This window comes from Pygocentrus nattereri, chromosome 4 (assembly GCF_015220715.1).
Source record: "Pygocentrus nattereri isolate fPygNat1 chromosome 4, fPygNat1.pri, whole genome shotgun sequence".
Lineage (NCBI taxonomy): Eukaryota > Metazoa > Chordata > Actinopteri > Characiformes > Serrasalmidae > Pygocentrus > Pygocentrus nattereri.
Genome location: NC_051214.1, coordinates 28,800,868 through 28,817,008, shown reverse-complemented (window position 1 = coordinate 28,817,008; position 16,141 = coordinate 28,800,868). Strand labels below are relative to the sequence as shown.

The 16,141-nt window shown below is 40.7% G+C and overlaps 1 protein-coding gene across 11 annotated transcripts in view; it reads right to left on the bottom strand.

The window, feature by feature from the left end:
* Positions 1-309: 309 nt before the first annotated feature.
* dab1a (DAB adaptor protein 1a) overlaps positions 310-16,141 on the bottom strand; it is a 492,903-nt gene continuing 477,071 nt past the window's right edge. For 4 of the 11 annotated variants that reach the window (XM_017688926.2, XM_017688985.2, XM_017688969.2 and 1 more), the window contains 4 exons: positions 12,956-13,594; positions 8,573-8,697; positions 6,582-6,656; positions 310-1,454 (listed from right to left, as the gene is read on the bottom strand). In XM_017688926.2, the coding sequence (XP_017544415.1) occupies positions 1,410-1,454; positions 6,582-6,656; positions 8,573-8,697; positions 12,956-13,594 (884 nt within the window). In that variant the 3' untranslated portion in view covers positions 310-1,409. Of the gene's footprint in view, positions 1,455-6,552; positions 6,657-8,572; positions 8,698-12,955; positions 13,595-16,141 lie in introns of all 11 variants that reach the window. The other 7 variants (XM_017688942.2, XM_017688935.2, XM_017688950.2 and 4 more) reach the window with 3 other exon arrangements.

Below are 16,141 nucleotides of genomic sequence, written 5' to 3'. Positions count from 1 at the left end.
TTCCATTTCAAGCTTGCATCACTGAAGCCTGCCTATTTTATGGCACAGATGTCCGGCGGACAGAATGAACACTATTATCGTCGTTATCATTATTGTTATCATTATTATTATTTACAAAATGAGTTTGGCGAACCAATGATCTGATGCCTTAAAGCCATGTTTACCCCTAAAACACGTCTCAGGTCGACCTCAAGGGCTCCACTGACTTATAAAATAAAAATCCCATTTTCAATGTCATGGTTTTGATTTTTTTCTCATTAGTATTGTACAAAAGCTATAGAGAAGGAACAGTTCAGTCACAGATTCAGCTTCTTTTTTTTTTTTTTCTTTTTTTTTTTTTTTTTGCAACGTCCATGCCTTTGCAAAGTCCTCTCTGTCTGAATGAGCTGCTCGGAAGTCTTTCCAACAAAAGAGAGATTTTGGCAAAGTCACTCCTTGAGTCTGGTCTCTTTCTGAAGGGTCCACAGAGAGACAAAGTCTCTTTATTTCTGCATAGCTCTCTAGCAGCAGAATCTCAAATAGATGGGGGAAGAAAACCAAACAAACCCAAATGGATGAATCACATAATCCCATGGATGAATCCGAATGGATTACTTTGTAATCGATTTCTCTGGCTTGGACTACACAAAGGGGATGACAGTGCGGAGCCTGGGATTCTGCTGGATCATGAAGCAGTGATTTCTTGAACTCTCACTTGGGTCTGTGTGCGCGTGTGTGTACGTACAATGGAATGAGGCACCTCTCCGAGATTCCACTCATACTACACAGTCTCACTAGAGAGACGGTATGAAATAGAAAGTGAGTAAGAAGGTCAGATGGAAAGAGAGCAGAAGAGAGATGCACAGAGCGAGAAAAAAGAGAAAGGCTGCAGAACAGGGCTAGTAAGGCTGTGAGGGGTGAAGAGTTGAATCATCATCATTACATCAACTGTGTCTTTTTATCCCACTGCCAGTCCATGAGTGCAGGAAACACAGTGTAGCTGAGACAGAGAAGAGTCAGTTCCTCCTGAGGAGGAGAGAAATGGAAGGAGAAAAGGAGATAAAAGCATCTGGTCGGTGGTTCCTCCAGAGAGACAGAGAGAGTGCAGTCCAGAAGGGGGCGGGGCTTACTGAAGGCTGGGTTAAGCCTCTCCAGGTTGGGCCGCAGCTGGAGAAGATGGCTGCTTGGAGAGAAGGACCATGGAGTCTGGGGTGACCTTCACAGCTGAGCTCCAAAGACCATCCACACACACACACACACACACGCACACATACACACTATCATCAACTTTCAAACTTTTTTTTCCTCTCTCTCTCACTTTTGTTCTCATACACACACACACATGCACACACACCAGGGCGCTCAACCCTTGTGTTTGGTCTTCTGATCCCCCAGCACTGTTCAGTTGTGTGCAGAATTCCCATAATCCTTCACTTCTTCCCTTTGTTGATCTGGGCATAGAGAGGATCCTTCCCCTGGACAAAGACATAAAACTGGATCACTTTAACTTTCAGCAACTTTAACAAAAAGACACATTTAAGAGATCCTTTGAGTGTAGTGTTGACATCCTATAGTCTATTAATGTGAACAAGAGATCATCTAGTTTCTAGAATGTCTTGATTACACACAGAATTGCCAACTTATTAGGTGCACCTGCCTTGTACCTACACTCACTAGCCATTTTATCACTATACACACCAATGAAGCACAATTTGGCTGATCATCTACATCTGGGGTAAGCGGAAAACTCTGTACATGTAATTATTTGCTAAACCATTCCAATAAATTGACATTATTTAAATGGGGTAGCACATTAAGTGATGCATCAACATAAATATTACCAAAAGTGGTTAACTAAAATACAGCAGTTTTGTTGAAATTGTATTCCTGTGCAACCATTTGACACATTTGAATCATGAGCCATTTTCAGTGTAGGAGTACTTTGCATATATTGCTGCTGTCGGAACAACACCTTGTATCTTCATTTTTGTTGTTTTCCAGTTTTTGACATAAAGTGCTCCTATAGGTGAATCTGATAAAATGGGCTGTAAGTGTGGGAATAAGATAACAGCACCTAAAATTGGCGTCCAAGTGTTAAATATTATCCAGGCACACACAGTTTCTCCAGACCGACAGCAGATGTCAGTAAAGCTCTTTCTGTCACACTGTCAGTACTACACTGGAGATGATGAGGTATCTCCTCCTGCCTCAGCCAGGAGCAAAGCCATGGCTCAGGGAAAAAATATCCTACAAGTGTAACCGCTCCAGGCGGTAAAGCTGTTCTAGATCTCATTGGGATAGGCTATTGCCCTTCTTCCTAGTTCACACCAATGAAGTCATTATAGAATCGAGAGCAGGACAGAAGCAGAAGGCCCAGGAGGAAGCTGTATGAAAAAATCTCAGCGGACAGGTACAAAGACAGAGAGAAAGCTCAGAAACAGCAGAAGAGCTGGCAGGCAGTTGAAGCTTTGAGTCTTGCCTATAGCCTGGCCAAGCCTATGGCCACAAATCAGTTTGACACCGCTGAATCTTCCAGCAGGCTATAATTATGACTCGTGTATACACTAGTACTTTCACCAAGAGAGACAGAGAGAGAAATGGAAGAGTGAGAAGACAGAGGAAAGGAGGGTGCTCAGTCTAAGCCTGACAGATCCAGGCAAGTACTGACAACTCAGAGTAATAGAGGGAAGGAACTGATAAAAAGAAAGAAAGACAGGGACAAGAGGAGAAAAGAAAGGGGAGGAGAGCCGGCAATTCTTGTCGGAGACAGAAAAAGTATGAACGGAACGTACAGGCCTTCACGCAGAACAGAGAAACCTCTGCTATAGGGAGTGCCAGCCTTGAACAGAGACATGAATGAGACAGCTCAAAAAGCTGTACCAGCTTCAGCCTCAGACATTCCACTTTATCCTCTACACCTGCTGATGACACGTTGGCTCTAAGCCAGTACATCCGCCTCAGTCATCTGGCAGTGTTCTGCCATACTGCCTCATGCACAACACACAGAGATTAGGAGGAATACAGTCATCATCTGTACTGCTACAGATGTCCTGCAGGGACAGTGTCCTCCAGTCTGGTAGAAACATGAGATACACTGTTTTGTTGCTTCAGACACGCACTGTCTGTCTAAGGTTTGGAGACCTTTAGCTTTTCGCACTGTTTTAATCAAATGATCATGTTTTCTTTGTTGGTTTGCAATAACATTAAATAGGAAGCTGTTTTTCTTTGCAACTGCAAAACTGAAGGAACAGCTGACACCAGCGCTACCCTGGAAATAATTACATACACTATCTTGATGCTGGGCACCTTGATTTTTGAGAACACAGTGGTATCTGATCAGGTGTGACAACCCCTATAGATTGTCTGTTAACAGAAAGGCCCATCTTGTAAGCAACATTAGTTTTAACTATGACATATTTCACTTTAATAGAATATTAAAGAAAATACATTTGATGACATTCCCTCAGAAGTATGCTGGGTTCATTTGACTTTGTGAAAGAGATCAATGCCTTGATAATACAACCTTGTTTCTGTTGTGATGCTTGTGCAAAGTGTGAATAAAAACAGAATGATGTGCAAATTATGAAAATTTTATATTTAATTGAAAATAGTATAAAGACCTCATATCAAATGTTGAAAGAGATTTTGTTGTTTTTTGAAAAATATATGTCCATTTTGAATTTGTTGCCAGCAACACTTTAAAAAAAACATTGGGACAGGGGCATGTTTACCACTGTGTTGCATCACCTCTTCTTTTAAAAAAACTAAGTGTTTGGGAACTGATAAGATCTATTGTAGTTTTTAAAGTGAAATGTTTTTCCATTCTTGCTTAATATAGGTTAGCTGCTCAACAGTTTGGGGTCTCCTCTGAAAACGATATCGCCTGTATGGCAGCATATATTGCTCCAAAACCTGCATATATCATTCAGCAGTAATGGTACCTTCACAGATGTAGAAGTCACCCATGCTAAGTGCACTAATGCCCCCTCATACCATCAGGGATGCTGGTTTTTAACTGTGCGTTCATAACAAGCTGGGTGGTCCCTTTCTTCTTTAGCCCATGGACACAATGTCTATGATTTCCAAAAAGAATTCCAAATGTTCAGGTTTTTGGAAGTGTTCTTGAACTCATGCTCTGATGTCCTCTACAGAATCATGTCTGGTTTTAATGCAGTGCTGTCTGAGGGCCTGAAGATCACAGCCAGCCATGAATGGTTTTCAGCCTTGTACCTTGCATGCAGAGATTTCTCTGGACCTGCTGAGGTTTTTTATATTATGCACCATAGATAATTAAATGTAAATTGATTTTACATTGCAAAACATTATTTTTGAATTGTTGCACTATTTGTCCATGCAGTCACAGAGAGGCGAACCCCTCCTTATCTTATGAAAGAAAGTCATGCTCTTCTTATACTCAACCAGTTGCCAATTTCCTTAATTAACTGTGAGATGTTCCACCAGGTGTTTCTTTGGCATCACACCAAAACTTTACCAGTTTTTTGTTGCACTGTCAAAACTTTTTGGAACATGTTGCTGGCATCAAATTCAAAATGAGCATTAAAAAAAAAGACATTGAACAACAGCACATCATCCCAACTTTTTTGTAAACGGTGCTGGACTTGCTTATTTATTTTTAATTCCTGACTGTTTCTGCATCCACTCTAAACGTGCCCTGTGATTTATTAGCAGAACTGATTCTGCAGCAGGCCAAAAAGCCTGTCACTAAGCACAGCAAGACCAAAGAGGAGACAGCTCCATTGAGTCCCCTTTTCTGCCCCTATAGCATTTTTTAAAATACATTTTATATATGCATAAACCCTGCTCTTCCCTGAGGGGCTGTCTCGGTGCATGTCTCATTGGTTGTCCAGCTTTATTAAGCCTCAGACTGCCCTAATGAGGCCAGCAGATCAGTCTGCATGCAGACACGGCCACACAGCACTGCTTCTGATTCACTTTATTATAGTTTAATACAGCAAAGCCAGGGAGTGGCCTTCTCTCGGGTAGACAAGGAACACATTTGAGCTTCAGGCTGTACAGTGCAGTAGTTCATGGAGGCACACTTCAGTAAAGAATATGAAATTGCACAGTACTCGTCCCTAGGACTGAGTTACGAAACAGTATAATGCTTCCACAATACTGTACAGCAGGGCTCCCGAGTGGCACAACGGTCTATGTGTTGGCCCTATAATCAGGAGATTGCAAGTTCAATCCCTGGTGATGCTACAGCCATCCATGGCCGGCAGTCCAGGAGAGCACAATTGGCCTCACTCTCTCTGGGTGGGTAAGACTGCCCCTCTTCTCCCTTCATCACTCAGCATGATGCTAGTCAGTGCAGGCGTCTCTTAGCTGACGTAGCAGAACTGGTGGTTGGCACTTTCCTTTGAGTGCGTTCGCTGGCCAATGACGTTGCATTACTAGCAGTTTAAAAAAAAGCGGTGGTTGGCTTTACAGGTCTTGGAGGAAGCCTGCGTTAGCCATCGCCCTCAGTGTTAGTGAAATTGTGTTTGGGGGTCCTGACTAGTGGGTGGAATTGTGTATGACTAAATTGGGGGATACTGTACAGCGGGTGTTCGAATTGAGTTGATAATGTTGTGTCGTTTGGCACTTGAGTAAACCTTTAAGTCTGTCTGTTACTACACAGTCATATCAAATTAAATTCACCGTAATAATCTATAACTTCACTTTCTTTCCATGGTGTTAATACACAGAGCCAAACTTAACATGAATCTCTAAATTTTATATCGAGTCTTTATATTGAGTTCCTGTGCAGTGACGGGTGCAATGCACATATTCACAAAATCATCTGAAATACTCAAAGGCACAGCACAAGACAGATGCTCATGTTTATGTTTGTGATGTTCATGGATATGCCATGCCACAATGCTGTTCCAAAACAATGCCACTCAACAGCTCTGATACTCACACACCTCAGATAGCTTTAGGGGAATAAAGGTAACAATCAATCGCGCCCAGGCACCCACATACACACTCACACACACAAGAGACAAAGCAAAATCTTCACAAGAAATATAAATGAAATTTCCACAAGGCACATACCATCATATGTAGCAGCAGACAAGGGTGGAGGAATGAGAGAGAGAGAGAGAGAAGGAAAGAAAGGGAGATAGAGAAAGAAAAACGGAGAGAGAAAGAAAAGAAGGAGAAAGAAAGGCAAGGGTGAGGTGAGGAGAGGGAAAAAGGAAAAAAGACCAGGAAGAAGAATAATAAAGGAGAAAGAAAGGCAAGGGAGACAGGAAGAGAAAATATAGAGAGGGAAAGGGAAAGGGTTACAAGCAGAAAAAGAGAAGGAGAGAGATTAAGAGGGAGAAAAGTCAAGACAGGAACAGAAAGGGAAAACAAGTGGAGATAGAGACAGCAAAAAGAAGATTAAATAGAACAAAATAGAATAAAACGGAGCGAGAGAGCACCAGAACACACGGCCAGGATGTTGCAGGTGTGTATGCGATGGTGGACGGAGGTGGACAGGTGAAGGCGTGCTGACGGACATCACGGTTGAAGCAGGCCACCAACACGCAGAAGAGGAGGAGGAGGGAAAAGAGGACAGATACCTACCCCTGACCTGCTGCTATCTAGCTACCGACCTGAGGACTGTCCGGCTCAGAGCCACCACACTCTGCTTGAGGCTCACTCACACATGGAGACTGAGCATCTCCAGCCTGCAGGGAGAAAAAGTAGAGAGAGTAGAGAGAGATGATAGGGGGTGATAGAGATAATAGAGAAATGATTGAAAATAAGACAGAAGGCAGAATGGACAGAAAGCGAGAAAAGGAGTGAAAAGAGTGAAAGAGGGATGATAAAAATAGAAGGCAAAAAAAAAGAGGCCAGAAGATATGACAGACAGGGTGTTTGGCAGTGTACCAAGGAAGAACAGAGAAGAACGACAGAGATTGAATAATGGAGATATGCAGAAACAGGTGGTGCAAGAGATTGGAATGCAACAGAATGATGGAGAAGGAGTGGAGGTGAAAGACAGAAAGGGAGAGAAATTAAGCAAAGGGGAAAAACAGGACAGGAAAAAGCTTCAAGCAGAGGGCATCATACCAGTTAGAAATCAACAAGCAGTATATCATCCACCCATTCATCTATCCATCCATCCACCCACACTACCATGTCTATTCATCGAACCCTTCCACCCTCTCTGTCTGTCAGCATTCATGCAAAATCCCTTTCTTTTTTCATTCAGCACATTATGTTCTACTATAAAAGGTTCTGGACTGCATTATGTAAGCACTTTTGAGCTTGCTGAATTGATGCCCTCCTGGTGTTTTGCTCTTAACACCTCGACTGAGTGCGCGTGGGTGTATTTTTTGTATGATGTGTGTGTGGCGTCTAATTACATTTCAGTGAGTGAGGGGTGGGCACACTTTTACTTACAGAATAATTTGAACAGAATAATTGAACTTTTTTTGTTTGTATGAAAGATGAAAGAAAAGATAAAGAGAAAGCAAGTGGGGGGTTCTCTTATGACTCACAGACTCAGACACCAAGAGTAGAGTGTGTTTTAATACCATCAGCACAGTTTGGAACTAATACTAAAAGACTTTGTCCTGAATTAAAGGTCAGAGGTGATTGCTTTGAGGCTCCACCCTTTCTCTTTTTCACTCTGCATGATGAAATATACATACTAATCTTAAAGGAGAGAATATAGCCATTTTTTTATTTCCTAATTCATCAGGCCTCATAATGCACACTCATATAAGGAGATAACTCTTAAGGAAGAGTGATGTGTGATATATGAAAGGTATCAAAATGTGATTTATAATGTCTTAATGCTCTTTCTGACACCTCCAAGGGCTAATTTAGCACATTATTGGCCCCAAATGTTGGTCATCCATGGAAGGGAATGCATAAAAGGAATGAGCCAATCAGGAGAGAGTGATTGCCTTGCCATGTTTGGCGCCGTTCTATGGCAATTCATCAACGTATCTCAATAAAGCAGAGGACACATTTATTGCGAGGGTTTTTTTTCCCCTCATAACCTCTATGAGGAAATTGATAAAGGAGCTATCAGTAAAGCTCGGAAGGTCTTGAGCTTTGCATGGTCAAGGGCAACGTGTTGTACATTAACAATAAATGTGTTTGTTGGGTTATGCTGACCTTCAGTACGACAATTAAGTGTAACTGATAACCCCTTAAATTTCCAAGCTGATATCATCCCAAAATGCAATAAATAATGGATTCTGACCTTTTAAGGAGTTAAATGACTATGATTTGGAAAACCTGTTGCTTTGTTATATGCAAATTATTATTTAGTCATTGCTGGTGATGACAAAATTATGGTGCACTTTTATATTGAAACAAGTGGGGAAATTACATAGGAAGTATGAATTCTTCATTTTTGACACTGAAACAAATGGAAAAATGTCAAGTGTAGACTTGAACCCGTCAATATAGAATGTAAATCGAATGTAAATTGAATTTATGTTACAAACTCTACAGTAACGCTTTACTTCTCTTAGTATATTAAACACTTCTAAGGATTAACATATAGTCAACATATAGTCACCAGCTGCAATTAACATCATCAAGAGCTATGACTATGCATGTGTGACCTTAACTAAGAGCTACTTACAGCGTCCTCCTCTCCGCTTCGGCTGGGACTGCCCTCCACCTCCCCGAACGAGTCATCGGTTGGGGGGTCACTGGCCTGGGATGAGGACTTTGAGGGGGAGCTCTGCCGGGGAGCTGGGGTGGGCGCTGCAGAAAACACACAGGACAAAAATACAGTCAATTTAAGCAAACGTACGACAGGTTTTACAAACTGTAAACTTGTGACATGCATCGAAAGGGGTTAGTTCAAAGACTCCCATTGATGTGGTAATGGTGGGTCAGAGCCTGGCTGATGGATGGTAATGGCTTAAGTGGATGCAGATCGCAACTCTTTAATTACATTTGCAGATTTACACTGTCTGAGCTTTTGTGATCCACTCTAAAAAGCTACAAACACATTTGCAGTTAATGTGATACAAGTGGTGTTGGAGTCCTGTTTCTCAGAAAAGGCACTGACATTTTAAACACTTACAACTGGAAAAGCTTATTTGCAATCAGTTAATTAATCCACTGTTTGGAACATTTTGGGAGCCAGGCAACCAGCCACTGCTCAAGAAATTCACTCATATTAGGAGTTAAAGCTAGCGATAAGCCCAAAAATATAAAGGGTAAATGTTTCCCTCTGCCCAAATGTACTTGATGTTTGTTGTCTGTTTGCTTCTTTTGTACATTAGCTTCTAGGCTAATATCGCTAACAGCTTTGTGCAAACTGCATGGATAAACCACACCTAGACACACTGGTTACTGGTTTCTGTGATATTGTATTATCTTCAAAGTAGACAAACATATGTCACATGGCTAAAAACAGTACAGGCAGTCATCTTCTATCCTGAATTCATCCTTTTTTTTCATCCTCAATTTTGTGTTATTTTTACCCAATTTTCTCCCCAATTCAGTCATGGCCATTCCCACCCCCACTCATAATACTACCAAGCTAAAAGGTTGAATAACTTCAGTGGACACACAGTTTTGCTTACAGTACAGTCCAAGATAGATAGATGTAATTTCAGATCAGGCAACCTAATTTTCTCAGTGCTTGTTGAATAAACATGTCACCAGAAGTGCACCTTTCCCAAACAGTTATACCAATGTTGAGATTAATCTGAATTAATCAAACCTTATCTTTGCATACAGATGGTTTAACTGGATAAAAAGAAGCAGTTTAAATCTTATCCAACTACAAATATATGAAAATGCTTGGATTTGGAATTTTTAACTGGGCAGACAACTAAAAACCTGGCAATAGCAGGTGGTAATCCTTAATGGAACATCAATGAATGACTAAACATGCTTGTAGGAGAGAGCTAACCGCCAATTCGGTTATGTCAGCCAACAGATGCCAGCATTTTCTAGCATCATGCTGAGTGATGGGGAGAAAGAAGGTCATTTATGCTCTATTGGACTCTTAGTCAGTTGATTAAAAAAGTAGAGTCAGGTGGGCTTTCGCTTGTTTGGAAGAAAAACCTGTAGCAACATTAGCCCTTCACAGATAACAATGGACATCAATTACTTGTTGGACTACTTGATACTATTATACACTTTGAACGATGCTAAACAGCTATAGGCTTTGAATACTTGTTGGCTAAATTAGCCTCATAGCTCCAGTGCACAGCTGAAGAAGCAAACTTTGGGTGTCAGCGGCTGATGGACTCTATTTTGAGTAAAGGTAAAATTGTGTGAACTTGATTTTTAGCCAAACCACTGCTTTAACAAACATTTATTTCGAAGTACAGATTAAGTCAAAGAAACATTGTTTTTCATCCAAACAAAACCGATCACTGCAGCATAGTTGTTTAACCTCCCAAAGTGCACATTCTCAGGCATCCCTGAGGGTCTCGGTGCAATGATGGGTCTGCAATGTATTAGCCTGCACACTCCTTGCACCCCAAAAGGCCTGGTGGTTCATGCTCCCTCATTGTCACTTCATAAATTAGTCTGACCTCACATGGTGTGTGCATGCGTATGTGTGTGTGTGTGTGTGTCTGCAGTGCTGGTGCAACAGTGTAGCACTCCTCCACAACAGTAATTAGCACAACAGGACTGTGAGGATCCAAACAGGCTGAACACACAATGCATAGCTCTCCAGAGACTGGTGATAATTACCCTACTCTGCAGCAGTGTGCAGCTGGGAACGGCTCATGCGCTCGCTTTCCTCACTCTCTCTGCCTGTCTCTCGCCCCTCTTCACCGCATTATTAATTGTCATTTTCATGCTGACTAAAGACAATACCCCATGAGCAACAGCAGCATCAAAGGCCACCTCTCAGCCTTTCACTGGGAGGGGGAAAAGACTGAGTGTGCAGCTCAGGGAAAATCAAAGTGCAAGTGGAAATTACAAGCTAATTCTGGATGTCAGAAAGGGATAAGATTTGTCTGATGGAAAAAAGGATTGGAGGGGTGGCTAATCTCACTGTCTGAGGTGTGTGGTAGGGTATTAATGCGTTTTAGAGTGTGTGGTAGAGTTTGTAAATAGACACTGTCAGATCAAAATCTCCTGAAGAGGAATTTCAGTTTTCAAAATTTCTAAATATTTTATGGTTCGGATGTAAAGAAAGCCATTCAGAGTGGTTTGATGGGAAACACTCCGTTCTAAATAACTGTTCACAGTGGTGGTGACAGAATCAGACATCTACAACTAAAAGCTTTTTCACGGAAAGACCTTACATGAAATGGTTATGAATACACTGCCTGACACCAGAGACAATGTTTTAAGATGGTTTTAGGAAGAAGTTGGGACAAAACATACATTTTTAAATCAACTCATAGTGGAGAGGTACAACTTTTTTTTCTGATTGAACATTATTTGATTATCAACATTACATGTAGAAACTCATAAGACTTCACTGGTCATTTTGGATAATAAAATGGCTGTATTTGTGTTGTAGACACAGACTCCTGTTTTTCACCAATGCTGTAAAGAAATCAGAGCCAGTATGTTTCAGCAAGTGAACCATTTCATATCAAACCACTCTGAACGACTGGTTACATCACAACCACTGAATTATACAGAATTCTGTAAAATGACAGCACCTTGGAACTAAAACACTATCTGCCCTTTGCACTGTAAACACAGTGCAGCAGGGCACAAGTTAATTTGAAGGGTAAAATACTGATATAATAAAATACTGATTTTGTTCATCTAAATTTAAACTTTGCATTGCTTCTTTAATACTATGTGTTTGAGTTGAATAAAAATAGTTAAATTGCTTGTTACTTGCTTGTTACCAATATACTGCAATATAAAGTATTTGGAATAAAACCTTCTTACATTAGCATACAAATACATTACATTAAAGGACATCTATTCTTTTTGCTATGAAGTAACCGTTTTTTAAAATGTTTTGTTATGACAGAGATGAACTATGGAATACCTTCTGTATTGATGTAGACACAGTGTGTATTTGTTCTACATGTCAACCAAAATGATGACCTTTACACAGTGTGTGTAATGTGTTCAAATGTTTGTGAAGTAGTGTAGGCTCTTCAGCAGCCCTGTATCTCACTGATAAATCTGATCATTCAGTATACAGAAAATACTTTAAATCAACATTTTTGTAAGTAAATGAGCAGATATTTTATTATTTGATTTATTTCATGAAAGGTTAATATTGTATGTATTTTCTTGCTTTCTGGAAAGAAAGAACTGTAGAAACAAAAAAAAGTCAGCACCTTTTCTTTATAGAGTGTAGAACACGTGAATATAATGCATTATGTAACAATGAATTATGGGATTTTATGTAAGTAATTATGCAATGTGCATCAAATGTGTAGGTTAACAAACACCAAATATCAAAGCTATCAAACATTTGTGCATCTTTACTTCAAGGCCATTCACAAAGACAAAGGCCATGACTAGAACCATTACTCTATAAGCTTTTAGTGCTGCCATTCATCCACAGAGGCTTAGAGTGAGGCTGTGGACTTCTTGATGTGTAGAGGAAGGTGACACAGTTTTCTTCAATGAAAAAGGTCCTATTGGCTTTGCTTTGCTTTGTCTTCATGATTTGATATAGATAAAAACCGATAATTATTATTATTTGCATTTTCTGTTGCTTAGGGAAAAAGTAAAGAGTATTCTGAACCCTAAAGAAATCAAAATCAATTTGATTTATTTACACCTGATTTAATGTGCTGATCATATGTCCTTTTCTTGATAAAGTCTACTCTAGCCCTGAGACGTTTCCTCTACCTCACAGCCTTTTTTACTCTCTAAGGTCAACACTGAATACAGTTATGACTCTCTTAAATGTCATGCAAATGAAGAGTCATCTTCTCCTTCCTTGACAATTAAATGAAAGATGCACATGTAGCATTTGTTTAGGGCTTTACAAAAAACCTAAAAACCACCTCATAGTTATTGAAAAATTATAGATTGTGATAATTATTTGATAATACATCTGACTCACGTGAGTTGGTGGAGGGCGTGGTGGAGGTGACGGGCGTCAGGTTCATCTGGGAGATGTCGAAGTCGTCGCAGTCATCATTGTCCTGCGCCATGCCCACGCGGCTGAAGTAGCTGGTGAAGGCGTCTGTGGTGCAGGCCAGGCTGGGCTGCTCACTCTTGCACGTCGGCACGGCCGGCGGCTTGGCCATCTGGAAGTCTTTGAACATCTCCTTGCTCATCTTGGCCTGCCGGGGCAGTGAGCGCTCTCCATGTTGCGGGCTGGAGGCGGTGGAGGCCGACTTTCCTGGTACTGGCCCCACCCCTGCACCTGCCCCAGCCACGCCCACTATGGGCGTCTCGCAAGAGGCTGCTGCAGCCGCTGCCACCTGCATGGGCGCCAGTGTCTGGAACATGGCGGCCGGCAGTGGCCCAACCGTCTGAGCTGGCATGAAGGCAGCGGGCGAGAAGTGGGCCCCAGCCATGGCTGCCCACTGCTGCTGCGTAGCTGGGAACAAGTTGGCCTGACCCCAGATCAGAGGCTGACCTCCTGGCAGGACCTGAGCCATGGGCACCGGTGACTGCACCCCGAATGCTAGTGGCGTCTGAGCCGCAAACTGCTGCTGCGCCCAGGCTGGGGGCACTGCTCCCATCGTCACGTAACCTGCAGAAGGAGCCAAAACGGAGGGATGAAGAGAAAGAGAGAGATGGATGTAAGTTTACTAAATATTTTGGCACAAAACTATTGCGATGTATTGCCCTTGTTTCACCAGTGTGCTGTTTTACATCAAATCTTCCTTTCATAGCAAAGTTCACTGAGAAAGTTGTTTTCAATTAACTAAGCATTTTTTTTCTTCCAACCTCACCACAGTACTGAAACAGCTCTTATAAAAAACTTCAGTGAACTTCAGTCTGCAGCACTAATTCAGGTGAAATATCAGTTTTAGTTCTACTAGATACGTGCATCTGACACTTTAGATTTCAGAATAAAGCTGGACAGGTTGGAACAGTAATTGGTTCAGGGCTTACTTAGAAAGATGGAGTTACTTTGTCACCATTGGCAACCTATTTTCTGATAGGTTGGCTATGATGTGCAGCATCCCCCGGGAATCAGTTCTCAGACCTCTTCTGTTTGATTTCTATATGCTGTCTTTGGGCTGCATTCTACAGAATTACAACACTGGTTTCCATAGTTAAACAGATGATACCCAGCTATATCTGACTCTCTCACTAAATGGCTGCAGCCTTGCTGACTTGCCTTACATATTGCCAATTAAATTGTATAAATGACATGCTGCATATGTCACCCTTTCTATGTGTGTATTTGTAGGAATTGGTTGTTTTCATTATAGTTTTGTCTGCAAATCATTGTGTGAATTCAACTTGACTGTTTAATACTAATGGAAGCCATCCTACTATTATGAATCATATAAGTTATGAATCATCCATAGTCATTAAACAAGCAATTGAAGACATCAGAACCTTTCCAACACTTGGTTGCATATTTTAACCCACAAGAACCCGGTTTACTGTTGAAAAGGGGACACAATATTTCTCCTAGAATGACTTTATAGTTTCTATAGTACTTTATACACATAAATTATGAATGTTGTGTTTGCTTCAGAAGGTGGACACAACTTGTGGCTGCATCACAAGATGTTAGCTTGCTATTTAACAATAAAATGTGTTTACGATATAGGTAGTCTATAGTCTTATAACTATAATGAATATGCAAAGGAATTAAACATCTTAAGTCATTTTTTAAGCTATGAGGTCCAAAAGGCACAGCATACTGATAACAACAAATAAATAATTATGTATAATGAATGTATAGCAGAATGACACTAGCTCTAGAGGTCTATAGGTTAACGAATCCCAGAAAGAAAAAGACCACAACAAATATCAAATCTAATAGATCTTTGTAGACATTTACTTCAAAGCCATGCATAGAGACACAGGCCACTGTGAACTCATTACCTATAAGCTTTAAGCACCACCATTCAGATAAAGAGGCTTGGAGTGAAGCTGTGGACTTCTTGATGTGTAGAGGAAGATGACCTAGTTCTCCTGAGTGAAAAGGTCTTTATGGCTCAAATGAACTGCAGTAATTACTGCTCACAATAGTCCAGGCCTTAATGAACAGGAGCTCTCTCTAGAGGAGGCCATTATAAAACCCTGACTCATATCACGCAAGCTCTTATTTCATTGCACATCTCCCTCTTTTTCCCAAATGGTCAGCGCAGACTTTACCACCTGAATCCTATCTTGTCCTCACCACACGCACGCACGCATGCGCACACACACACACAGACCTTGCAAATATTCTGCACAGCATCTTGAATGAAAGGGCATTTTAGATGATGAAACCAAATGGGACTTATGATTATACGGCCTAAAGATAAAACACTAAATGATATCAATAAAATATGGTTGGTTACGATTTCCATGTTTTTTAAAATTTTTTACCAATGTGTGACTTTTGCATGAGAAACCAAGCAAAATCTCTCATTCAATCCTCATAACTGTGAAGCTCTAGAATAAACCCCCTGAAATCTCTAGCAACCTTTTTATTTAAAAAGCAGGTCAGTGTGTTTCACAAAGAAATGGAAAAAACAAACATAGGAAAACAACAGAAAATACAGTTATATGCAAAAGTATGGGCCAAATGATATGCTTTGTTGTTTTACTAAGAGAAAATAAGTACATGACCGCTACACACTCTAGCACGTTTTAATGCACAATTACTCTGCTGAAATGAATATCTCTGCTGTCAGAAGAAAACCTTGTATGTCCATTTTTGTTTTTTTGTTTTTTTAGATTTTGACATAATTTGAAAATGCATGTTGTCCTTTATGATGAGTGTAAATTTGATGAGGAATGGACCAAAAGAAATGACCCAGAATGACTTGGAAAAAGTCTGGTTCCATTGACTTACATTAAAAGTAAGAAGTTCCTTCTCCCCTAAAATTACCATTTTGGACATACAAGGTTTTATTCTTCAGGAAATTACATTTATGAGGAGACTAGATACAACATAACACAATTGATAGGGGAACATCAAAGCAAGACAAGTGATAACAATTAGAAAATTATTTAAAAATTGTTAGACAGAGAACTCCTAACAACCATGATTTGAAAAATCCACACAGGTGGTCTTGTCCATCCTTTCACTGTGAGAAGACACCTCAACATCTGAAAGGATGTGTAGCTG